Here is a 25,644-nt window from a genome sequence, read left to right as displayed (position 1 = left end):
AAAAATGAGTAAATATCTGTTTGAAAACAGTCATCATTTTACCTTGGTCCAAACCATACGCTTAGTTTCACATTTTTCAATTGAATACTTTGAAAGTTCTAAGCCACCATCGTCAACAGGAGGCTTCCAAGTAAGGGTAACAGACTGACTATCGACATCCTTCAATCCCATAGGACCCTGAGGCTTGCCTGGTTTGTCTAGAAAAAGAAAATGAATGAGTCCAAATTCAACATACTAATGTTGAGAATTACTGTTGATGACCAAAGAGTGTACAAAAACACATTGTCAAGATGCACAAAAAATATATAATGCACAATTAAGGACTCGTGCAGAAGTTGATTTTGTGACGTATGCATATTTGATTCAATGACTGCTGCTGGTGGCTGCGATCACTTGAAACTTACCCACAACCCTTAGTTCCACGTCTTTGTTTGCAGATCCAGCTCTGTTAGTGACTGTAATTGTGTATCTGGCTGAATGTTCTCGCAACACACTATAAATTGCAATAGTTGAACTACTTTCATCAGTATGAATGACAGTAGTTTTATCTGATGAAATTTGCTTTTCATTTTTGCTCCAAGTCACTTCAGGTTTGGGATATCCTGTGAAACTAGCTTTAACTTTCCATTGCTCTTTCACAGGGAGGCGTTGGTTGAGTAAGGCCTCCTCAATTTCTATTGTGGGGACATCTGCAACACATGCCATGCAAACCATGCAGATTTGAAGCATGCAACTCATACAAATGTGCAACAGCCAAGGGATGAAATCTATTTATCCCATATTATAACAAAATATTTCTTACCTTGTACACTGAGATCGCAACTAGTCTCAACAGATCCAGCTTCATTCTTTGCTTGACAAGTATACTTGCCCACACTCTTTTCAGTTGACTGATTGATAGTGTACTTAGCAACATGGTCTTCATATTTCATTGTCTTTTCTTTGATAACAGTACCATTCTTAAGCCTAGAAAAGAAAAAAAAATGGTCCAATAAAAAATTTATGACACATTATTGCAGATCAGGTGCTAAACTTTTATGGATGAAATACGGTATGTTATACAAATGAAATACCATTTGATATCAGGAGCAGGAGTGCCGCTGATCACACATTGTAGTGTAGCAGGCTGACCAAGGCCAACAGTGGTGTCCTTAAGGGGCTCCATAACTACAGGAGGCTCTGCTGCACCTGATTTGGTGATACGAATGAAGCGAGTCGCTGGGGATGGTTCTCCAGGTCCAGCCTCATTCACCGCCAGCACTCGGAATGTTAACTCAGCGTTGGTGGTCAACTTTGAAATTTTATGGGTGGTTTCAGTGATCCGGGTATCTTTGCAAGCATTATTCCATCTGAACAAAATAGAATGTCACATCCCCATAGCATGACTAACTTATTAAAGAGCATTGAAAAATAATTAATGCCTGTACTCACGTGAACTCTCCTTTAGCATGGTATTCCAAAATGTACTCGAGGATTGGAGAGTTGCCATCAGATTCAGGAACTTTCCAATGTAATGTGATGGTGTCATTGGTCACCTCCAGAACATCAGGTGTACCTGGCGCACCTGGTGGTTCTGTAAGGAAGTGGTGGAATCCAATAATAGATAAATAAAATTGCATAAAAACAACACAATGACAGTTCATTTGCAACCTCAATTTTAGGTAAATAAAATGATGAAACTTGGAATTGCTGACTACGCTTTAGGACCAGGAAACCAAAGAAGGTTAGATAAATAGATAATGTTTTTCTTTCTCTTAATTCAACGCACCAATAAGAATTAATGTGAGATCTGCTGACGCCTCTCCACTTGTATTTTTCAGCTTGATCTTGTAATTGCCAACATCACTTTCCTCCACTTTCTTAATTGTGAGGCTGGCTGAACTTTCACTTATAGACGGAATGGCCTAAAAAAATTTCAGACAATAAGAAGCACTGTTAATTTAATATTGTACGTCCAGAAAAATAAAAATAAGAACAATAAGTGACCCATACCTTTTTAGATTTTTTAATTACAGTTCCATTCACAGACCACTCATCTGTTGGAGGTGGTGTTGAAACAAATTTCACCTCCATAGTCACATCATTACCCTTCTTTACCTTGTACTCATTCTTAGGTACCTCAATAATTGGAATGGCTGCAAAATCAATTTATTTATTAAAATGAGACACAAAAAGGGACATGAATAAAATTGTCAAACAGTTACGCTGCAATGATACCTGTTACAGTCAATGATGCACTTGAAGTTTGATCTCCAACCTGACAGGAGAAAACACCTGCATCTGAAAGCTCAGCATTATATATTTTCAGCTTCTGGCGTTTGCCATCAATGGCTAACTGAATGTGCTCTGAGAACTGAAGTTCCTTTCCATCTTTAAACCACTTCACAAGAGCATCCCCCTTGGTCAGCTCTATTTCTAAAGTAGCTTTGTCTCCTTTAGGTACAGTTGTGTCTCTTAGTTTTGTGATGATTTCAGGTGGCAGTTCTGTCGAGACCAATTATAGTAAATTAACAAAGCTATATCCTTTCGAAACTTTACAAGGATAAGAATTAAAGTGGACGACTAACCAATGACAGTGACTTCCGCTGAGCATTCTTGATCTCCAAGCGAACAGGTGTATTCACCTTCATCATGCACAGAAGTACTACGAATAAGGAGCCGCCGAATGCCTCCTTTCTTTTCAAACAGCACTTTCTCTTTGGCTTCTTTCAACTGTTCCCCATCCTTGAAACCACAAAATAAAGGTTTACATAGGCAAGAAAAATAAATAAGGACTACTCCCATGAAATGAACAAATGCAACATCAATTACCTTGTGCCATGTAACTTCAGCTGTATCTGATGATACTTCTACTTCAAGAACAGCAACTTCACGCTCTGTCACCTCTATGTCCTCAACCTTACGCACAAACTCTGCCTTTGATTCTGCAAAAAGAATAAAACGTAAACACAAGCATGGCATTTAGCATCATAAAACGAACATGACAAAGTTATATTTCTTACCACTAACTGAAACTGTACATTCAGTTGACTGGTCTTTGACTTTGCATGCATAAGTACCAGCATCCACAGCTTTGGTCTGCTTGATTATTAAACGATGGACTCTGTTCTCTTGGACAATTTCTCTATGGTCCATCCCGCTTAGCTCCTTTCCATTATGATACCATTTAGTAGATACGGTATGAGATGTTTCACATTCCAATTTAATTGAACTACGTTCATCTACGGTAATAGACTTCTGAAGTTTTCGTGTGAAGGTTCTGCAAAAAAGTAAAATTGAAAACGGTTAATTCAATGAAATAATTCTTTATGAATATGGCTTCAAACGCAACTGACGAAACTTACACTTTGTCAACATCTACTGTTACTCGGGCTCCATGAGAAGCCTTACCACTTGGATTGCTTGCCAAACACTTGTAGTCACCAGAATCCAGCTCTGAATCTGCCCCACTTACTTGCAGGGTAACAACTGTACCGTCAAATGTTTCCTTTACCCGGGGAGACGGCTGAAGTGGCTCATTATTCCTAAGAAATAAAGTTTCATCATTTTATATAATCACTATACATATTTTGTCAAAAGCCGGCAGGTACTGGCCATACTTACTTGAACCAGGTAATTTGTGGAGTGGGGTTTCCAGTAACCTTGGCCACAAGTTTGATTGTGCTTTTTTCCTTCACCTTCAGCTCCTGGAAACGCTCGATGAAAAGCGGTGGCTCCGGTCGTGGCAATTCTGCAAATTTAAACGAATTACCAAACGATTCTTTGGAACAACTGATACAGTGGAGCTCCCGAGAAAAAAGAGGGACTGCCCGTAAGAAAGAGGCTGTTTGGTGGAAAGGGGTTGGCATGCACAGAGAAGAAAGCGTACCAAATCAACTTTGACTGTGAGAAAAGTGGGGCTGCCCATAAGAAACAGGCAAACGGGCCTACAAAACTCACGGGAGGAGGGGTATACGACGGTGTACAGACAAAGACGGTTCAGCGGGACACGAGAGCCTGTAGCGCCTGCTGGGTAGGCAAGGAACCAGTCCAGCAACGCACCGGTGTGAGCATGGTGGCCTACCTTGCCCCTGGCTCGGACAATGGAACGGCACAGACGGGCACGGTCTAAAGGGAGGCCGCTCGTTGGTTGGCCCTTCTAGAGCCCCTGATTACCCCTTCGGCGCTCTAGGCCCTCCAGGAGCTCTGCTGGGGCAAGGTAGGCCACCGACTTGACACCGGTGCGTTGGCTTGATTGGCGTTACTGGCTGCGCAGTTACTCCGAGTGAGTCGACACGGCGCTCATGATCATGGTCACATGCCTGGTCTACACAACATTCCTCTGAGCCGACCAATAGGGGTAGCCACAAGACATAAAAAGGACGTCCGGTGAAGAGACAAGGGCGCGGCACGCGCACGCTAAAATGGCTAAAATGTGCTCCCACGGTCTTTACGGCGTTACAGGCCGAGCACGTGCTCAGAACGTGTGACAAGGGCAAAGCTCATACCCTTTAACTGTCCGCCAATAGACTTCTTCCTCGGCAAGGGCGGCTTCTTGTCGGTAAGCGCTGCGATTTGGAAGCAAAGCAAGTGTTAGTGCTTTAGTTCTAGCCTACACAACACTTCTAGAACTCAACGCGAATGTAAAATTGCATTAGAAGACCGAGGACAAGGTTCGAGCAAATGTCATAATTCTGCTCTTTTAATGTAAAACGACGGCTAAGCGTGATTCGCGTTCGGAACACACGAACTTCAAAATGTGACACAATTTTTACGACGGCAAAATTTTTTCACAGTAAGACAATTATATAGTCTGCACCACAATAGAACCTAATCAGCAAGCAGACGTCCACGCAATACAAGCAAAGCGTCTTTTCCTCCTCTGGAAGGCCCAATCTAGTAGACATAAGGGAGGCTGCTGCAAACGATATTTTTGCAATCTTATTCCTCACCTTCGACAGTGAGCGTCGCGCTAGTCTCGCACTTGCCGACCTCGTTGGCAGCCTTGACGGTGTACTGCGCCGAGTCGGACGCCTTGGGCTGTATCAGCGTGAGCGTGTACGTGTCACCGTCGGCCTTGGTGGGCAGTTTAGGGGCCGCCTTGCCGTCCTTGTGCCACGACACCTGCAGGCAGAGGATCATTGTGTACACGATAAACAACTGCAATCTCCTACCCAACAGAGTGGCAACCGAGTCTCACCTTGGGTTTGGGGTTGCCCACAATCTGGGTGCTCAGCACTGCGCTGTCTCCCTCCCGAATTGTGACACTCCTGAGCGGCTCGAGGATCTGCGGGGCTTCTTTCTCACCTGTCTGAACCTGCGGACACAACGCTGTGCCATTAACATCCAATTCATCCCAAACTTGTGGCCTGGTTCAGACCGAGACGTGTACCTTGACGGTGATAGTCATGCTGGCTTCTCCCTCGCGGTTCTTTGCCACGACCGTATAGGTGCCCTCTTGGGTGCGCGTAATCTTGGAGATGCGCACAACGCTCGAGTATGAGTGCATGTCAGAGTCCATAGACACTGTCACGTTCTTGTCCGTGGTGATCTCCTTGCCGTTGAAAAACCATGTGACGTCTGGCTCCGGAATAGCGACAAGTCTGCACTCCAGGTCGACGTCCTCCCCGACAGGGACGCATTTGGCCTTGGGTTTCCGGGAGAAAGTCGGTGGGATACCCTCAAGGATATCGGCGAGAGACGACTCCCTGAATCGAATGAAGTAGTTTGTTTAGGCCAAAGTAAACTCTAAACGCAATTTCCTGGCAAGGCCTCTAAAGAAACCGTGGAGGAGTGAATGAAAGACCACCGAATAAAGTGGTGCTGCATACTGACTGCCCGCTAGGAGAGAAAGAGACAAAGGGCGCACAAACCTGGACATGGACTTCCTGGATGGAGCGGTAATGTCAGAGCCGTGGTCGGACAAAGGAGCCTCAATATACAGCTCCGTGGTGCTGGACGCAAAGCCAACGTTGTTTTTAGCCACACAAGTGAAGAACCCAGCGTCCTCTGGGAAGACTTCGCGAATAATGAGCGTGGCCACGTTGTCTTCATCGTAATACATCTGCAAAAGTAAGTTGCAATTAAATAGTAGTAAAATCAAGTTTTTTTCAATCCATTTTCTTAGCGTACTTGGAAATCGGCTGACGGCTTGATGATGGCCGTTTCTCTGAACCAAGTGATCTGGGGCTTAGGGTTTCCTTCCACACGACACTCTAACTGCACCGTGGCTCCATCCGGAGCATGCTGCGGCTGGAGTTTTTCTACAAACCGCGGCGCAGAAGCTGTTTCTCCCGGGGCAGGCTCTGCAGAAAAAAAATGTTTAAAAATTACTTTTACACATTTTGTTTTAGGTCACACAAAAGAATTTCGCGATCTGTACTAACTTTCAAATACAGGCAGCTTATCAATCTTTTCATGGAGTGTGTGAGTGAGGTGGTGTGTGTATGACACCTCATCTTTCAGTATTTTTGCCGGTACCCATCCCTTTTCTGCCGTCAATGTTTTTCTCACAAACCACCAGTCTGAATTATGGCTCTCTGCAATCAAAATTGAATAACAGAAAAATTTCAACCCGATATTTGGACAAAACAGAAAAAGTCTGAAGGACTATTACCGAGAATATATACTCGCTCTCCTTCCACTAAATTCATCGCATCTTCATTTTCTGCTACGTAGGAGCAAATTGAATAAACGAGGTCTCCATCTGCCAGAACTACCCCTTCGGCTAAAAACAAGCGGTGTACGTTAGATCTTGCATGACACATGACTCCAAAAAAGTTATAAGTAACTTACGTTCTTCCTTGAGTACTTCGGTTTCCTTTGTGATGCTAAGAGATACATCCTCTGCGGAGAAACAATCAATGAAAACATTATTTACAGCAACAAAAACAATTAATATGATGTCAAAACAGCTTGCAAAGCAAAAGTTGGAAGCGACACAAGAAAATGGCCTTGTGAATTTAAAGCGAAGAGCAAAGTGCAAGGGAGCTTTAAAAGTGACGTGAGCAAGGGACGTCTTCTGTATTTCTTTTCGGGCGAAGAAGGTGTCAACACTTGTCATCCCCCTTTTAAATGATTTCTGCGCACGCAATTGAGTACATTTTAAATTTAATGTGGCAATCTAAATAAAATTTCTATTGAGCATCAACAACTCTAAATCTAGGTACACTTGCATCACTCAGCATTTCCCCGCTTTTGCTTATCGTCCAAAATAGAACAAACGTAATCAAAAATCCACGAACCAGTGGGCACGTTCCAACGAGTTCCTTGTTTTTTGATTACTTTCGTTCCTCACTCGGCGACGAGCGAAAGCGTCAGTTAAATCCCTCACAGGGTTGCATTTGGAACTAAAGAAACGCAAACAAGCAATCGACAGTAATGTTTCACAAATACATGGATTGTAAAAATCTGGAACGATTATGGCATCATTGTGGATTCTTTATTTGATAAAACTGAAGAAACATGAACAAAAGCAGCGAAAGAAGCAAAAGCGGAAAGCGTATGCTGACAGCATTTCCCCCAAACCTGTTTGCTCAGTCGGTTGTGAAGGTCGTCTTTTAGGCTTTGGTTTGAATGCCAACGATTCCTCTTCGTACACAACAGACTCCCTCTTCTCCTTTCTAAAGCCAACCTGAATTTCTTCTTCAATGTCTTGGATGCTGTACCTCTTTTCAGATGGCCGGCGTCGCAACTTAATTTCAAAATCTTCTCTAATTTTTTCTGGCTGCAAACCTTCGTCGTCACTCACTTCTTCAATAATTGGACCGCTTTCATCATCAACTTCTTGCGTTATTTGAATTGTACCAGCTCCAGTTTCTTCAGCAAATGTCATCGGTTTTGGTTTTTTGAGACGGACCTTGCCTGACATAGAAATCTCTTCTTCTTCGTATTGTTGCAATTGAATTTTGAACTCCTGCTCTACATCCTCCTTCTTTTTGGTGGTCTTAGGTTTAAATATAACGGTCTCGACTTCTTCCGGCTCTTCTATAACCGGTTTTTTCACTGTGATTTCTTCAGACGCCTCTTCAACAACCGGAGCCTTTTTAGGCTTCTGTTTTATTGTTACTTCCTCAGCTGCGTGGGCATCTTCAGATGGCTTATCGGGGACCACTCTCTTTACTGTAATATCGTCGGAAACATCCTCTTCCTGTTTCTTTGGTTTTTTCTTAAGAGTCAAAGTCTGGCCTGTTTCGTCACTCTCCGTAGGTTGTTCAGGAATACTCTTTTTAACTGATACCGTCTCCTCAGCTTCCTCAACAACAGGCCGTTCAGGCTTCATGGTAACAGTCAGGCTTTCACTGGGAACTTCTTCCTCTTCCGGCTTCTCAGGTTTGATTACTTTAATGGAAACAGTTTCAGCAGGTTCTTCAACTGCTAGCTTTTTCTGTTTCTTCTTTTTGACAACAACCCTCTCCTCAACTTCACCCTCTTCTTTTGGCTTTTCAGCCTCGGGTGCCTTTATGGTAATTCCATCATCATCGGTAACGGAAGGCTTTGACTTTTTTCTCTTCAAAGTAATAGCTGGAGTTAAATCCTCTTCGGGTTGAGGTACTTCCGGAATTGTTTTGTGAACAGTTAACGCGTCAGGAGCTTCATCTGCGTGTGGTTGGGTTTTTTTCTGGATTGTAAATGACTCTGCGGGCTCTTCCCTGTCGTCCGTAGGTTCTTCAGGTAATACCTTCTTTATGGTTACTTCTTCTGCAACTTCGTCAACAACAGTTGGTTTCGGCTTCCGTTTCTTCATGGTTACCTGAACGGATTCTTCGTCAACTGGTTCAGCAACTTTTCTGGCAGGCTTTGGAAGCGTTAACGATTCTTCAGGGCCTTTCTCTTCATCTGCAACAGGTTTCGGGAAAGGTTTCAAAGAAACCTCAGATGGAGAGTCGTCGGGTACAGGTCCTTGTTTTATTTTAAGTTTGATATCTTCTGGTTCCTCGTCAGGCTTTGGCTTGGGCACTCCAGGAACAAGAATGGATTCAATTACTTCTGGCTCAGGTTTTTTCTTGTCCGGCTTGACTCTCTTGGGCTTGATTTCGGGAACAACCTCTTTTTCTGGTTTTTCAAACGGCATTTTCTCCGGTGTTTCCAACTCGACCTCCTCGTGAGGAATATCGTAGGGCTCAAATGGTTTGAGATCTACCGTTTCTTCTTCTTTTGTTGGCTTTGTCTTTTCTTCATCCTTACTGCTTCTCTTTGGTTTCTTTTCTGTAGGTGCTTCTGGCTCTGCGGGCTTTTCAGGAATCTTTCGAAGCTTCACATCCTCCGGTTTTTCATCCATTTCTGGAACCGTTCCCTTTTTCAGCTCTAGCTTAGTTGGAGCAGGGGCTTCTTCTTCTGGTTTCTGAGGCTTCTCGTTGCGAGGCTTTGGTTCTAATTCCTCATCTGGTTTTGTGGGACCTTCTTCATCTTCAAAAGGCACATACTCTTCTAGTTCCGGACGATCCTCATCTTCTGGCAGCTTGACCTTCTTTCGCTTTTTCTTGAGAACCTTCATTGCCTCTTCAGCATTTCGGGATAGAACACCCGCATCTCGCTTGGCACCAATGTTTGTGATCACAGGAATATGTTCTTCTGGTGGGTAGGGAACCCGCGTGATTCGACTTTTCAGGAGGAACTTGGGCAACGATACGGACCTTCTATCGTCACGCTTAGCTGGAGTTGCCTTTTTAAGCTTGATTGTAGCTAACTGGGGCACTTCATCGACTGGAACCACCTGTACCTTCTTAGGCGTTGTCACGTCTGTTCGCACAATGGTTTGTTTTTCCAGTCCTTTCAGCTTTTCTTTCTTTTCCTGTTCAACCTGTTTCTTTTTAGGGACAAATGGGGTGGGTTCGTATTTTTCCAGAACCGGTCTCTCGATTTCTTCGTCTAAATCAACATCGAGGACAATGTCAGGCTTATCATCCGGCTTGGGCAACTTTTTCTTCTTTTTGACAATTTTCTTTTTTGATGTTGTGTCGTCGGCTGGAGTCTCTTCTGCATCGGGTTTGGAATCAGCCGGTAATGCTTCTGGACCGTCATCACGAGAAACGTCGGATACTGGAACATCATCTGCAACTACCGTTTCTTTTTGTTCGGGAACCAACCTTGGTTCAGGCTTCGAATCCTGCAAATCATCTTGTTTTTGTGGGGAAACGTCTTGTGTTTCTGTCGGTTCTTCATCTGTTTTTGTTGTATCTGGTTTGTCAACAGGGACCGACTTCTTTCGTTTTTTCTTAGAGTCCCTGTCCTTGACTGGCTTTAATTCCAAATCTTCGGCCTCTTCAGTGTGATCAGTGGGTTCCAGTTTAATTCCGGAATCAACCTCTGCGGGTTCTGGAGCAGGTTTATCTTTTGTAAATGGTTTGAGCTTGATCTCTTCTGGTTTATCTTCCGGTACAGGCCCCTGTTTAATTTTAAATTTGACGTCTTCTGGTTCTTTGTCTGGCTTTGGCTTGGGCACTCCAGGAACAAGAATGGATTCAATTACTTCTGGCTCGGGTTTTTTCTTGTCCGGCTTGACTCTCTTGGGCTTGATTTCGGGAACAACCTCTTTTTCTGGTTTTTCAAACGGCATTTTCTCCGGTGTTTCCAACTCAACCTCCTCGTGAGGAATATCGTAAGGCTCATATGGTTTCAGATCTACCGTTTCTTCTTCTTTTGTTGGCTTTGTCTTTTCTTCATCCTTACTGCTTCTCTTTGGTTTCTTTTCTGTAGGTGCTTCTGGCTCTGCGGGCTTTTCAGGAATCTTTCGAAGCTTCACATCCTCCGGTTTTTCATCCATTTCTGGAACCGTTCCCTTTTTCAGATCTAGCTTAGTTGGAGCAGGAGCTTCTTCTTCTGGTTTCTGAGGCTTCTCGTCGCGTGGCTTTGGTTCTAATTCCTCATCTGGTTTTGTGGGACCTTCTTCATCTTCAAAAGGCACATACTCTTCTAGTTCCGGACGATCCTCATCTTCTGGCAGCTTGACCTTCTTTCGCTTTTTCTTGAGAACCTTCATTGCCTCTTCAGCATTTCGGGATAGAACACCCGCATCTCGCTTGGCACCAATGTTTGTGATCACAGGAATATGTTCTTCTGGTGGGTAGGGAACCCGCGTGATTCGACTTTTCAGGAGGAACTTGGGCAACGATACGGACCTTCTATCGTCACGCTTAACTGGAGTTGCCTTTTTAAGCTTGATTGTAGCTAACTGGGGCACCTCATCGACTGGAACCACCTGTACCTTCTTAGGCGTTGTCACGTCTGTTCGTACAATGGTTTGTTTTTCCAGTCCTTTCAGCTTTTCTTTCTTTTCCTGTTCAACCTGTTTCTTTTTAGGGACAAATGGGGTGGGTTCGTATTTTTCCAGAACCGGTCTCTCGATTTCTTCGTCTAAATCAACATCGAGGACAATGTCAGGCTTATCATCCGGCTTGGGCAACTTTTTCTTCTTTTTGACAATTTTCTTTTTTGATGTTGTGTCGTCGGCTGGAGTCTCTTCTGCATCGGGTTTGGAATCAGCCGGTAATGCTTCTGGACCGTCATCACGAGAAACGTCGGATACTGGAACATCATCTGCAACTACCGTTTCTTTTTGTTCGGGAACCAACCTTGGTTCAGGCTTCGAATCCTGCAAATCATCTTGTTTTTGTGGGGAAACGTCTTGTGTTTCTGTCGGTTCTTCATCTGTTTTTGTTGTATCTGGTTTGTCAACAGGGACCGACTTCTTTCGTTTTTTCTTAGAGTCCCTGTCCTTGACTGGCTTTAATTCCAAATCTTCGGCCTCTTCAGTGTGATCAGTGGGTTCCAGTTTAATTCCGGAATCAACCTCTGCGGGTTCTGGAGCAGGTTTATCTTTTGTAAATGGTTTGAGTTTGATCTCTTCTGGTTTATCTTCCGGTACAGGCCCCTGTTTAATTTTAAATTTGACGTCTTCTGGTTCTTCGTCTGGCTTTGGCTTGGGCACTCCAGGAACAAGAATGGATTCAATTACTTCTGGCTCGGGTTTTTTCTTGTCCGGCTTGACTCTCTTGGGCTTGATTTCGGGAACAACCTCTTTTTCTGGTTTTTCAAACGGCATTTTCTCCGGTGTTTCCAACTCGACCTCCTCTTGAGGAATATCGTAAGGCTCATATGGTTTCAGATCTACCGTTTCTTCTTCTTTTGTTGGCTTTGTCTTTTCTTCATCCTTACTGCTTCTCTTTGGTTTCTTTTCTGTAGGTGCTTCTGGCTCTGCGGGCTTTTCAGGAATCTTTCGGAGCTTCACATCCTCCGGTTTTTCATCCGTTTCTGGAACCGTTCCCTTTTTCAGCTCTAGCTTAGTTGGTGCAGGAGCTTCTTCCTCTGGTTTCTGAGGCTTCTCGTCGCGTGGCTTTGGTTCTAATTCCTCATCTGGTTTTGTGGGACCTTCTTCATCTTCAAAAGGCACATACTCTTCTAGTTCCGGACGATCCCCATCTTCTGGCAGTTTGACCTTCTTTCGCTTTTTCTTGAGAACCTTCATTGCCTCTTCAGCATTTCGGGATAGAACACCCGCATCTCGCTTGGCACCAATGTTTGTGATCACAGGAATATGTTCTTCTGGTGGGTAGGGAACCCGCGTGATTCGACTTTTCAGGAGGAACTTGGGCAACGAAACCGACCTTCTATCGTCACGCTTAACTGGAGTTGCCTTTTTAAGCTTGATTGTAGCTAACTGGGGCACTTCATCGACCGGAACCACCTGTACCTTTTTAGGCGTTGTCACGTCTGTTCGCACAATGGTTTGTTTTTCCAGTCCTTTCAGCTTTTCTTTCTTTTCCTGTTCAACCTGTTTCTTTTTAGGGACAAATGGGGTGGGTTCGTATTTTTCCAGAACCGGTCTCTCGATTTCTTCGTCTAAATCAACATCGAGGACAATGTCAGGCTTTTCATCTGGCTTTGGCACCTTTTTCTTCTTTTTGACAGTTTTCTTCTGCAGTGTCGTGTCGTTGGAAGCTGTCTCTTCTACCTCCGGTTTCGACTCAATTATAACTTTTGAATCTTCTTCCTGGGGTTCAGTTTTCTCGGGAATGTGGGCAGATTCATCAAGTACTGTTTCCTCTTTTGGTGTCTCAATTATTTCAAGGGGTACTGACTTTTTGCGCTTTGTTTTCTTTTCCGTTGCCTTTTCCGGTTTTGTCGTTGTCTCGGGCCTTTCTTCCTGCACCGGTTTGTCCGATGTTTCCTCATTTGTCTCTTGTGGTGTTTCTAAGGGTGTTTCTTCTTCTGCGGTCTTTGGTTTTTGTTTTGTACGTTTTACTTTCTTAGGTATGTCATCAGGTGCCACTGTTTCCTCTGACACCGTTTCTGGGACAACCTTATCCTCCAGCGAGGCCTTGTTCAGTACTAATGGCTTTTCTTCTGTGATTCTTGGCGTTTCTTTTTCCAAAGGCGTTTCTTGTAGGTTTTCTGTTACTTCAAAACTCTCCTGTGGAATCTCTTCATTGAGAGGCGTTTGTATTGATTTCTTTCTAAGAACTTTTTTCTTCTTTCCTTTCTCTTTGTCTACCATTTCAAACTGTTTTGGACTTAAATCTTCTTCAGGTCGTTCGGAGTCAAATGGCAGCGGAACACCTACATCAATGTCTTTTGGCTTTTTCTCTTCCTCTGGCTTTTCTTTTGTCCATGGCTTTAGTTTGATTTCTTCAGGCTCTTCTGGTGTAGGCACTCCTTGTTTCTTTTTAAGTGTTATATCATCCGGCTGCTCAGGTAACACTGTCTTTGGAGTGCCTTTCTTTAACAGGGTCTCCTCTGTTTCCGGTGTCTTGCTAGGTTTTTTCTTGCGTTGTCGTGCTTTTGGTTCAAGTGTTTTCTGCTTATCTGGTAGTTCTGGGGTTTCTTCGGGTGCAGGCATTTCGTCTTCAAATCCGCTGGGGACCGGTGAGATTCTTGGTATAGGCCCCATGGTCAGTTCTTCGTCTTCAGGGGCTTTTGTTTCATCGGAAGTTGTGGGCTTAACATCTTTCATGGGAATAACCTCTTCTGGTTCATTTTCAGTTGGTTTAGTTGGAATTTTCTTGAGGGTTACTTTTTCTTCAAGCTCATCAGCAACTGGAATTTTTCCTTTGCCAATTTTTAGCTTTTTTGGCGTTGGTTCATCACTTGGTTTTCCTACCTTTGGCTCTGGTGACCACGTATCTTCTAGCTTTGCTTGTTGTACCTCCTGAATATCGTCTTTATCAAATTGAACTTTTTCTAAAACCGGTCTTTCAAGGTCTTCCGGCAACTCGACTTTAACAGGTTTTGATTTCAAAACTTTTAAAGCTTCTCGAGCATTGCGGGAAAGAATGCCTTGGTCAAGTTTGGATCCAAGATACGTGACGATAGGTTTCTGTTCTTTTTGAGTCTCAGGTGGAAAGTCAACAAATCGAATTCTACTTTTTAATTTCGGGACTGAAAATGACACCCGTTTTGGCTGGTCTTTTTTCTGCAATGGAGCCTTTTTTAGCTTAACCGTGGCAAATTGTGGCTGTTCTGGCTCAGTGACAAGTGGTTTCTGAGCCTTAATTTCCTTGCGCTCAAGTTTGATAGGTTGTAGTTTTTTTGTATCAGAAATCTTTTCTCCGTTCGTTTTCACGTCTTTCAGCACTTCCCGGTTCTCCTTAGGACTCTTTCTTTTCTTTGGCTTTCCTTCACGCTCTTCAATCGTAACGTCTTCTGCAGTTACCTTTGGGACAACGGGCGACGTGATTTCTACTGAGGTTGTCTGTTCTTGTGGCCTTTTTTCATCCAGTACAGTAGTTTTGTCTTCTTCTTTTTGTTGCAACTCTAATGGGACCTTCTCGGCTGCAACCAGTCTACTATGCTCTGTGGATGGAATTGGGGTGACGTTACCTGCAAGAATTAAAATTACAATTAAACAGTGGTAATGTTTTATTACGGTGACGACTATTAGCACTGTTTGGCAGCTCCTAGCAGTGCTTGGTCCCAGAAAGGAAGGCTGGTGCCGGTAACGTCACACGGAGTCCAACAACGACGCGTGGCTTGCGCAGAAGCGGCCAGGGTGGCTGCTGCAGCCGATTCGGGTAGCTGATCGCCCCTGTCCAGGTTTGCGTAAAAGGGTTACGTATTTCTTTCAGCTACTATGGGATGCTTCAATAAGCTAAGATCTGTTCAAATCGCCGCTCGTCAGGCCCTTGGCTGAAGGCAGCGGTCCCTCCACGCAAATCTGATTGAGATCGGACGGCTGAAAAAATCAGCTAACCCGATCACGGAGACGCGAGTCAAGCCGGTCACTTAGCCATCGAGTGACAGCAGTGCTGTGGTTAAGACGCCGGCGGAAACATAAACACTTCCATTCCTATGGCTGGCCCTGGCAGTTCCGAGCAACCACCGAATCTCTACACTGTTTCTGCTAGCCTAACCAAGAGCTTTGTCATGTACAGAGGTTGTATCCATAAGACACTATGTGAAACATAGGACAAACAAGAATAAGGATTTTGTTTTACAACTCATCTTTTGTGAATCATTTTAAAGAATCTAAAACGACCAAATTTCTGGATCAAAAGTAGCATTATTCTCTTCTATGGAGAGGCAAAGTCTTTAACTCCTATTACCTTCTCCAACGCAAAGCTAACGTTGTAAGGAACCCTGCATCAAGGCAAATTATGAGCACCTGAAAGGTTACCTCGTAGACAATTCTGGTAGAAAAAAACATTACAAAGAAATATGTTTTGTTTCATTTATTAATTGGTATGGGCTATCTCTGATTACGACCAAAACGCGAGAGAATGTGTCATTTGGAGGTAATGATTGACCCGCGCTAAGTTTGTTTCGATGCAGTGTTGCGTAGCAACGATGACGATGCTGCTGAAAAGTAAGTAGCAAGAGAGCGTGGTGTGGCAAGACATTGCGAGTCTTCTCCTTTTACAACGGGAATATAAAGGACAAATTTTAATAGAATTTTTAAAGTATAGTTACTAATAAAAGCATAAGACTTTTGCCTTAAACGTGATGTGTCGTTTTATGTTATAGTCTTTAACGCATCAACAATTAAAATTGCGTTTCATTAACGTATTCTTGTGCTAGCTGCGTATCTCGTTGCTATGAAGTCATGGACAGATGTTCAATTTTTAAATCACGGACTGGTACCCTCCTTCTGAAAGATATGTTACATTTGACTAAAAAAACTGTGGATTATAGTTTGGACTCGTTAGTGTTACTAAGTCACTACTAGCCCGTTTTGTTCCGCTCTCCTGAAGAGAATTTTGTGTCCAAGTACAATTAAAAGTTTAAAACCGGTTTAAGTGAAAGTTTTCATACCTTCAATGCTGTATTGTGGTAGGCTCGTATCCGAAGAAAGGGTTGATATGGGCAGAGGTACTTCTGAAAAATCAGTGTTATCCAATGTTTGTTGATCTGATGTGCCTGTATCATCTTTCGTGAGTGTTTTGCTATCAACAGCAAGCGACTTATCTTTCTTTGTCTTTTTCACCTTAGGGCGGGTAAGTTTTGGCGTCTCGTCTGCTACCAAGTCAAACGTTTCTTCAGGTGCAGTTTTGTCAGCCGGTAGGGACTTAGATTCTTCCAATGAAAACTTCTCACCAATTTCTTCGGAACCAGATGGTTGTTTTATGTCTGGCAGTTTTTCCAAATCTCCTCCTCTTGGAACATCGACAGTTTTATCATCAACTTGCTTAATTTTGTTAATTGGTTGCTGATCTTCGCTTGCATTAGGAGACAAGCCCTTTTCCTTGCTTTCCTTTAAAACGTTCAAATCTTTTACTACTAGTTCACCAAGCTTAATCGGGCCGCTACCTGGAACTGCTTTTTGAGGTAACTGTCTACCCTTTTTCACTGTTTTTGGAACATATGGGGTAGGCTCGTACATTTCTAATACAGGCCTTTCGTAATCATCATCACTGAATAAAAATTCTTCCACATCTGGAGTGGTTTGAGAATCTTCCACATCCTTATCAATTGGTTTATTTTTCTTCACACGTCTGACCTTTTTCAAAGCAGATGGCTTATTTTCCTCTGGAAGGCTAACAGAGGGCTGGGTGGACTCATCAATTAAAGGGGAAGAAAAAGCAATGTCGGGCGAAACGTCAATTACAGACTGCAATCTAGAGGGCAGTGGCTTAAACCTTTGCGTTATTTCCACTTGTGGCTCTTTTCCCTCCTCGAAAGTAGTTACTTTCTCTGTAACAACAAGACTATCCCCGCCAATTTTACTCTCTTTGCGTCGCTTGATGATTTTCTTCTTTCCCCCATCATTAAATTCAGTAACCTGTTCCGAAACTTTAACCGCTTCGTCACTGGAAGGCAAAGTAAAAGCAATATCCTGCGGCAAAACTTTAGAGTATTCTGAAACTTCAATAATGGGTTCGGATCCATCTTCAAAAACTGTAGCAGTTTCGGTAACGTGCTCGACACCATTCTTCACTTTGCGAACAATATGTTTCTTAATACGCTTCTTCCGCCCTCCATCAACAACATCGGAAACATTATCAAGTTCCTGGACAAAATCAGGTAAACTTTCAAAATCAGATGCATCCTCTTCAGGAAATTCAACAACAAAAGGAGACGATTCAGGGACTGACTCCTCGTTCAGGCGCACGTTAACCTCGCTTACTAATGCGGTATCAAAGCATTCGTCAAGAGAATTGGAGGCGAGAGAAACGTCTCGCTTCACAAGGTCGAGTGGCTCAGTTTCTCCGTCAATAATCTCTTCTATTTCTGGTTCGCGCAGCTTTTTCTTGGGCATCTTTCGCACCGTTTCCTTGACATCAACCTGGGCGTCCTTGCCGTCTTCCTCCACGGTGGTCGTCTCCGTAACCTTCTCCTCGTCACCCTTGATCTTCTTTACAATCTTCTTCTTGATTGTCTTTTTCTTTCCAGCCTCCAGTACCTCGGTGACGTGCTCGGAGACCTTGGTTTCTTCCTGAACGTCCATGGTGGCAGTGACCTCCTCCGGTCCCTCGAGAGCCAGTGGCTGCGCTTCTTCGTCAGTGATCTCTTGTATTTCTGGTTTGCGCAGCTTTTTCTTGGGTATCTTTCGCACCGTTTCCTTGACATCAACCTGGGCGTCCTTGCCGTCTTCCTCCACGGTGGTCGTCTCCGTAACCTTCTCCTCGTCACCCTTGATCTTCTTTACAATCTTCTTCTTGATTGTCTTTTTCTTTCCAGCCTCCAGTACCTCGGTGACGTGCTCGGAGACCTTGGTTTCTTCCGGAACGTCCATGGTGGCAGTGACCTCCTCCGGTCCCTCGAGAGCCAGTGGCTGCGCTTCTTCGTCAGTGATCTCTTGTATTTCTGGTTTGCGCAGCTTTTTCTTGGGTATCTTTCGCACCGTTTCCTTGACATCAACCTGGGCGTCCTTGCCGTCTTCCTCCACGGTGGTCGTCTCCGTAACCTTCTCCTCGTCACCCTTGATCTTCTTTACAATCTTCTTCTTGATTGTCTTTTTCTTTCCAGCCTCCAGTACCTCGGTGACGTGCTCGGAGACCTTGGTTTCTTCCGGAACGTCCATGGTGGCAGTGACCTCCTCCGGTCCCTCGAGAGCCAGTGGCTGCGCTTCTTCGTCAGTGATCTCTTGTATTTCTGGTTTGCGCAGCTTTTTCTTGGGTATCTTTCGCACCGTTTCCTTGACATCAACCTGGGCGTCCTTGCCGTCTTCCTCCACGGTGGTCGTCTCCGTAACCTTCTCCTCGTCACCCTTGATCTTCTTTACAATCTTCTTCTTGATTGTCTTTTTCTTTCCAGCCTCCAGTACCTCGGTGACGTGCTCGGAGACCTTGGTTTCTTCCGGAACGTCCATGGTGGCAGTGACCTCCTCCGGTCCCTCGAGAGCCAGTGGCTGCGCTTCTTCGTCAGTGATCTCTTGTATTTCTGGTTTGCGCAGCTTTTTCTTGGGTATCTTTCGCACCGTTTCCTTGACATCAACCTGGGCGTCCTTGCCGTCTTCCTCCACGGTGGTCGTCTCCGTAACCTTCTCCTCGTCACCCTTGATCTTCTTTACAATCTTCTTCTTGATTGTCTTTTTCTTTCCAGCCTCCAGTACCTCGGTGACGTGCTCGGAGACCTTGGTTTCTTCCGGAACGTCCATGGTGGCAGTGACCTCCTCCGGTCCCTCGAGAGCCAGTGGCTGCGCTTCTTCGTCAGTGATCTCTTGTATTTCTGGTTTGCGCAGCTTTTTCTTGGGTATCTTTCGCACCGTTTCCTTGACATCAACCTGGGCGTCCTTGCCGTCTTCCTCCACGGTGGTCGTCTCCGTAACCTTCTCCTCGTCACCCTTGATCTTCTTTACAATCTTCTTCTTGATTGTCTTTTTCTTTCCAGCCTCCAGTACCTCGGTGACGTGCTCGGAGACCTGGTTTCTTCCGGAACGTCCATGGTGGCAGTGACCTCCTCCGGTCCCTCGAGAGCCAGTGGCTGCGCTTCTTCGTCAGTGATCTCTTGTATTTCTGGTTTGCGCAGCTTTTCTTGGGTATCTTTCGCACCGTTTCCTTGACATCAACTGGGCGTCCTTGCCGTCTTCCTCCACGGTGGTCGTCTCCGTAACCTTCTCCCGTCACCCTGATCTTCTTTACAATCTTCTTCTTGATTCTTTTTCTTTCCAGCCTCCAGTACCTCGGTGACGTGCTCGGAGACCTTGGTTTCTTCCGAACGTCCATGGTGGCAGTGACCTCCTCCGGTCCCTCGAGAGCCAGTGGCTGCGCTTCTTCGTCAGTGATCTCTTGTATTTCTGGTTTGCGCAGCTTTTTCTTGGGTATCTTTCGCACCGTTTCCTTGACATCAACCTGGGCGTCCTTGCCGTCTCCCCACGGTGGTCGTCTCCTCCTTCCCTCGTCACCCTGTCTCTTTACAATCTTCTTCTGATGTCTTTTTCTTTCGCTCAGTACCTCGGTGACGTGCTCGGAGACCTTGGTTTCTTCGAACGTCTGGTGGCAGTGACCTCCTCCGGTCCCTCGAGAGCCAGTGGCTGCGCTTCTTCGTCAGTGATCTCTTGTATTTCTGGTTTGCGCAGCTTTTTCTTGGGTATCTTTCGCACCGTTTCCTTGACATCAACCTGGGCGTCCTTGCCGTCTTCCTCCACGGTGGTCGTCTCCGTAACCTTCTCCTCGTCACCCTTGATCTTCTTTACAATCTTCTTCTTGATTGTTTTTCTTTCCAGCCCCAGTACCTCGGTGACGTGCTCGGAGACCTTGGTTTCTTCCGAACGTCCATGGTGGCAGTGACCTCCTCCGGTCCCTCGAGAGCCAGTGGCTGCGCTTCTTCGTCAGTGATCTCTTGTATTTCTGTTTGCGCAGCTTTTTCTTGGGTATCTTTCGCACCGTTTCCTTGACATCAACCTGGGCGTCCTTGCCGTCTTCCTCCACGGTGGTCGTCTCCGTAACCTTCTCCTCGTCACCCTTGATCTTCTTTACAATCTTCTTCTTGATTGTCTTTTTCTTTCCAGCCTCCAGTACCTCGGTGACGTGCTCGGAGACCTTGGTTTCTTCCGGAACGTCCATGGTGGCAGTGACCTCCTCCGGTCCCTCGAGAGCCAGTGGCTGCGCTTCTTCGTCAGTGATCTCTTGTATTTCTGGTTTGCGCAGCTTTTCTTGGGTATCTTTCGCACCGTTTCCTTGACATCAACCTGGGCGTCCTTGCCGTCTTCCTCCACGGTGGTCGTCTCCGTAACCTTCTCCTCGTCACCCTTGATCTTCTTCACTTCTTCTTGATTTCTTTTTCTTTCGCCCAGTACCTCGTGCGTGCTCGGACCTTGGTTTCTTCAACGTTGGTGGCAGTGACCTCCTCCGGTCCCTCGAACCGTCTCCTCTTCGTCAGTGATCTCTTGTATTTCTTTTGAGTTTTCTTTATCTTTCGCACCGTTCCTTGACATCACGGGCGTCCTTGCGTCTTCCTCCACGGTGGCGTCTCCTCCTTCCCTCGTCACCCTGATCTTCTTTCAATTTCTTCTTTTGTCTTTTTTTTCCAGCTCAGTCCTCGGTACGTGCTCGGAGACCTTGTTTCTTCCTGAACGTCCATGTGGCGTCCTCCTCCGGTCCCTCGGAGCCAGTGCTCGCTCTTCGTCAGTGATCTCTTTATTTCTTTTGAGCTTTTTCTTGGGTATCCGCCCGTTTCCTTGCTCAACCTGGGCGTCTTCCGTCTCTCCACGGTGGCGTCTCCGTAACCTTCCCTCGACCCTTGTCTTCTTCATCTTTTCTTTGTTTTTTTTTCCAGCCTTCCTGGTACTGCCGGCCTTGTTTCTTCCTGACGTCCTGGGCTCCTCCCCGGTCCCTCGGAGCCAGTGCTCGCTCTTCGTCAGTGATCTCTTTATTTCTTTTGCGCAGCTTTTTCTTGTATCTTTCGCACCGTTCCTTGCTCAACCTGGGTCCTTCCGTCTCCTCCACGGTGGCGTCTCCTCCTTCCCTCGTCACCCTTGACTTCTTTCATCTTCTTCTTTTGTCTTTTTCTTTCCGCCTCCAGTACCTCGGTACGTGCTCGGAGACCTTGGCTTCCGGACGTCCTTGGGGCAGTCCTCCCGGTCTCGCCAGCTCTTCTCGTCAGTGATCTCTTGTATTTCTTTTGCGCAGCTTTTTCTTGGGTATCTTTCGCACCTTCCTTGACATCCTGGGCGTCCTTGCCGTCTTCCTCCACGGTGGCGTCTCCTCCTTCTCCTCGTCACCCTTGACTCTTTCATCTTCTTTGATTGTCTTTTTCTTTCCAGCCTAGTCCTGGGATTTCGACCGTTCCTTGAATCACCGGGCGTCCTTGCCGTCTTCCTCCGGTTCCTCGAACCTTCTCCTCTCCCCTTGATCTCTTTAATTTCTTTTGAGCTTTTTCTTTCGCTCTCCCGGTCTGCTCAACCTTGGTTTCTTCCGACTCCAGGTGGCGTGCTCCTCCGTCCCTCGACCTGTCTTCTTTCATTCTCTTGATTTCTGTTTCCAGCTTTTTCTTGGGTACTTTCGAGTCCTTGTCACCGGGCGTCCTTGCGCTTCCTCCCGGGTCCTCCGAACCTGCTCGTTCCTTGATCTCTTAAATTTTTTTGTGCTTTTTCTTCGCTCTCCCGGTCCTGCTCAACCTTGGTTTCTTCCGTTCTCCAGGTGGCGTCTCCTCCGTCCCTCGACCTGGTCTTCTTTCATTTCTCTTGTTTTTTTTTTTCCAGCCTTTCTGGTACTTGCCGTTCCTTGGTTTCTCCTGGGCGTCCTGGGGCTTCCTCCCGGTTCCTCGAACCTTTCCTGCCCTTTTCTTCTATCTTTTCTTGTTTGCTTTTTTTTCTGCTCCTTTCCCGGTTCTGAACCTGGTTTCTTCCGGCTCCTGGTGGGTCCTCCTTCTCCTCGGCACCCTGATTCTTTCAATTCTCTTGATTTCTTTTTTTTCCAGCCTTCCTGGTACTGCCGGCCTTGGTTTCTCCTGACGTCCTGGGGCTCCTCCTCCGGTCCCTCGGACCTCTCCTCTTCCTGATCTCTTTATTTCTTTTGGCTTTTTCTTGGGTCTTTCCCCGTTTCCTTGCTCAACCTGGTCTTCCGCCTCCAGGTGGCGTCTCCTCCTCCCTCGACCCTTGTCTTCTTCATCTTTTCTTTGTTTTTTTTTCCAGCCTTCCTGGTACTGCCGGCCTTGTTTCTCCGGACGTCCTGGGCTCCTCCCCGGTCCCTCGGACCTCTCCTCCTGTTTCTTTATTTCTTTTGTGCTTTTTCTTGGACTTTCGACCTCGTTGACTCTGGGCCTTGGTTTCCTCCAGGTGACCTCCTCCGGTCCCTCGAGAGCCAGTGGCTGCGCTTCTTCGTCAGTGATCTCTTGTATTTCTGGTTTGCGCAGCTTTTTCTTGGGTATCTTTCGCACCGTTTCCTTGACATCAACCTGGGCGTCCTTGCCGTCTTCCTCCACGGTGGTCGTCTCCGTAACCTTCTCCTCGTCACCCTTGATCTTCTTTACAATCTTCTTCTTGATTGTCTTTTTCTTTCCAGCCTCCAGTACCTCGGTGACGTGCTCGGAGACCTTGGTTTCTTCCGGAACGTCCATGGTGGCAGTGACCTCCTCCGGTCCCTCGAGAGCCAGTGGCTGCGCTTCTTCGTCAGTGATCTCTTGTATTTCTGGTTTGCGCAGCTTTTTCTTGGGTATCTTTCGCACCGTTTCCTTGACATCAACCTGGGCGTCCTTGCCGTCTTCCTCCACGGTGGTCGTCTCCGTAACCTTCTCCTCGTCACCCTTGATCTTCTTTACAATCTTCTTCTTGATTGTCTTTTTCTTTCCAGCCTCCAGTACCTCGGTGACGTGCTCGGAGACCTTGGTTTCTTCCGAACGTCCATGGTGGCAGTGACCTCCTCCGGTCCCTCGAGAGCCAGTGGCTGCGCTTCTTCGTCAGTGATCTCTTGTATTTCTGGTTTGCGCAGCTTTTTCTTGGGTATCTTTCGCACCGTTTCCTTGACATCAACCTGGGCGTCCTTGCCGTCTTCCTCCACGGTGGTCGTCTCCGTAACCTTCTCCTCGTCACCCTGATCTTCTTTACAATCTTCTTCTTGATTGTCTTTTTCTTTCCAGCCTCCAGTACCTCGGTGACGTGCTCGGAGACCTTGGTTTCTTCCGGAACGTCCATGGTGGCAGTGACCTCCTCCGGTCCCTCGAGAGCCAGTGGCTGCGCTTCTTCGTCAGTGATCTCTTGTATTTCTGGTTTGCGCAGCTTTTCTTGGGTATCTTTCGCACCGTTTCCTTGACATCAACCTGGGCGTCCTTGCCGTCTTCCTCCACGGTGGTCGTCTCCGTAACCTTCTCCTCGTCACCCTTGATCTTCTTTACAATCTTCTTCTTGATTGTCTTTTTCTTTCCAGCCTCCAGTACCTCGGTGACGTGCTCGGAGACCTTGGTTTCTTCCGGACGTCCATGGTGGCAGTGACCTCCTCCGGTCCCTCGAGAGCCATGGCTGCGCTTCTTCGTCAGTGATCTCTTGTATTTCTGGTTTGCGCAGCTTTTCTTGGGTATCTTTCGCACCGTTTCCTTGACATCAACCTGGGCGTCCTTGCCGTCTTCCTCCACGGTGGTCGTCTCCGTACCTTCTCCTCGTCACCCTGATCTTCTTTACAATTTCTTCTTGATTGTCTTTTCTTTCCAGCCTCCAGTACCTCGGTGACGTGCTCGGAGACCTTGGTTCTTCCTGAACGTCCATGGTGGCAGTGACCTCCTCCGGTCCCTCGAGAGCCAGTGGCTGCGCTTCTTCGTCAGTGATCTCTTGTATTTCTGGTTTGCGCAGCTTTTTCTTGGGTATCTTTCGCACCGTTTCCTTGACATCAACCTGGGCGTCCTTGCCGTCTTCCTCCACGGTGGTCGTCTCCGTAACCTTCTCCTCGTCACCCTTGATCTTCTTTACAATCTTCTTCTTGATTGTCTTTTTCTTTCCAGCCTCCAGTACCTCGGTGACGTGCTCGGAGACCTTGGTTTCTTCCTGAACGTCCATGGTGGCAGTGACCTCCTCCGGTCCCTCGAGAGCCAGTGGCTGCGCTTCTTCGTCAGTGATCTCTTGTATTTCTGGTTTGCGCAGCTTTTTCTTGGGTATCTTTCGCACCGTTTCCTTGACATCAACCTGGGCGTCCTTGCCGTCTTCCTCCACGGTGGTCGTCTCCGTAACCTTCTCCTCGTCACCCTTGATCTTCTTTACAATCTTCTTCTTGATTGTCTTTTTCTTTCCAGCCTCCAGTACCTCGGTGACGTGCTCGGAGACCTTGGTTTCTTCCGGAACGTCCATGGTGGCAGTGACCTCCTCCGGTCCCTCGAGAGCCAGTGGCTGCGCTTCTTCGTCAGTGATCTCTTGTATTTCTGGTTTGCGCAGCTTTTTCTTGGGTATCTTTCGCACCGTTTCCTTGACATCAACCTGGGCGTCCTTGCCGTCTTCCTCCACGGTGGTCGTCTCCGTAACCTTCTCCTCGTCACCCTTGATCTTCTTTACAATCTTCTTATTGATTGTCTTTTTCTTTCCAGCCTCCAGTACCTCGGTGACGTGCTCGGAGACCTTGGTTTCTTCCTGAACGTCCATGGTGGCAGTGACCTCCTCCGGTCCCTCGAGAGCCAGTGGCTGCGCTTCTTCGTCAGTGATCTCTTGTATTTCTGGTTTGCGCAGCTTTTTCTTGGGTATCTTTCGCACCGTTTCCTTGACATCAACCTGGGCGTCCTTGCCGTCTTCCTCCACGGTGGTCGTCTCCGTAACCTTCTCCTCGTCACCCCTGATCTTCTTTACAATTTTCTTCTTGATTGTCTTTTTCTTTCCAGCCTCCAGTACCTCGGTGACGTGCTCGGAGACCTTGGTTTCTTCCGGAACGTCCATGGTGGCAGTGACCTCCTCCGGTCCCTCGAGAGCCAGTGGCTGCGCTTCTTCGTCAGTGATCTCTTGTATTTCTGGTTTGCGCAGCTTTTTCTTGGGTATCTTTCGCACCGTTTCCTTGACATCAACCTGGGCGTCCTTGCCGTCTTCCTCCACGGTGGTCGTCTCCGTAACCTTCTCCTCGTCACCCTTGATCTTCTTTACAATCTTCTTCTTGATTGTCTTTTTCTTTCCAGCCTCCAGTACCTCGGTGACGTGCTCGGAGACCTGTGTTTCATCGTTGTCATCTTGTGTTACCGTTTTTGGAATTTTTTGGATCGTTGTTTGTGGTAGATCTGTTATTTCTACTGTTTTCAATGTTTTTGGTTGCTGTACTTTTTTGGTTTTCATGGTTACTGTCTCTTCGGTTGTTTCTGTTTCGTGCAGTTTCCCGGCCTTGTGAT

General features: G+C 46.2%; 1 protein-coding gene across 10 annotated transcripts in view; it reads right to left on the bottom strand.

Moving 5' to 3' along the window:
• The window catches only part of LOC117653215 (titin), an 84,901-nt gene that overhangs the window by 4,020 nt on the left and 55,237 nt on the right, over positions 1–25,644 (bottom strand). For 8 of the 10 annotated variants that reach the window (XM_034398723.1, XM_034398729.1, XM_034398727.1 and 5 more), the window contains 23 exons: positions 7,507–14,796; positions 6,775–6,825; positions 6,596–6,706; positions 6,366–6,518; positions 6,112–6,284; positions 5,853–6,043; positions 5,372–5,687; positions 5,180–5,296; positions 4,932–5,103; positions 4,488–4,547; positions 3,604–3,730; positions 3,345–3,524; positions 3,003–3,259; positions 2,812–2,924; positions 2,568–2,724; positions 2,218–2,484; positions 1,993–2,135; positions 1,769–1,904; positions 1,432–1,573; positions 1,074–1,349; positions 803–966; positions 405–689; positions 43–197 (listed from right to left, as the gene is read on the bottom strand). In XM_034398723.1, the coding sequence (XP_034254614.1) occupies positions 43–197; positions 405–689; positions 803–966; positions 1,074–1,349; positions 1,432–1,573; positions 1,769–1,904; positions 1,993–2,135; positions 2,218–2,484; positions 2,568–2,724; positions 2,812–2,924; positions 3,003–3,259; positions 3,345–3,524; positions 3,604–3,730; positions 4,488–4,547; positions 4,932–5,103; positions 5,180–5,296; positions 5,372–5,687; positions 5,853–6,043; positions 6,112–6,284; positions 6,366–6,518; positions 6,596–6,706; positions 6,775–6,825; positions 7,507–14,796 (11,036 nt within the window). The remainder of the gene's footprint in view (positions 1–42; positions 198–404; positions 690–802; positions 967–1,073; positions 1,350–1,431; positions 1,574–1,768; positions 1,905–1,992; positions 2,136–2,217; positions 2,485–2,567; positions 2,725–2,811; positions 2,925–3,002; positions 3,260–3,344; positions 3,525–3,603; positions 3,731–4,487; positions 4,548–4,931; positions 5,104–5,179; positions 5,297–5,371; positions 5,688–5,852; positions 6,044–6,111; positions 6,285–6,365; positions 6,519–6,595; positions 6,707–6,774; positions 6,826–7,506; positions 14,797–25,644) is intronic. The other 2 variants (XM_034398726.1, XM_034398725.1) reach the window with 2 other exon arrangements.

The sequence above is a fragment of the Thrips palmi genome, unplaced genomic scaffold, assembly GCF_012932325.1.
Source record: "Thrips palmi isolate BJ-2018 unplaced genomic scaffold, TpBJ-2018v1 HiC_scaffold_8, whole genome shotgun sequence".
In the NCBI taxonomy this organism is placed as follows: domain Eukaryota; kingdom Metazoa; phylum Arthropoda; class Insecta; order Thysanoptera; family Thripidae; genus Thrips; species Thrips palmi.
Note: the sequence above shows the minus strand (reverse complement) of the source record. Positions and strands in the feature narration are given on the sequence as shown.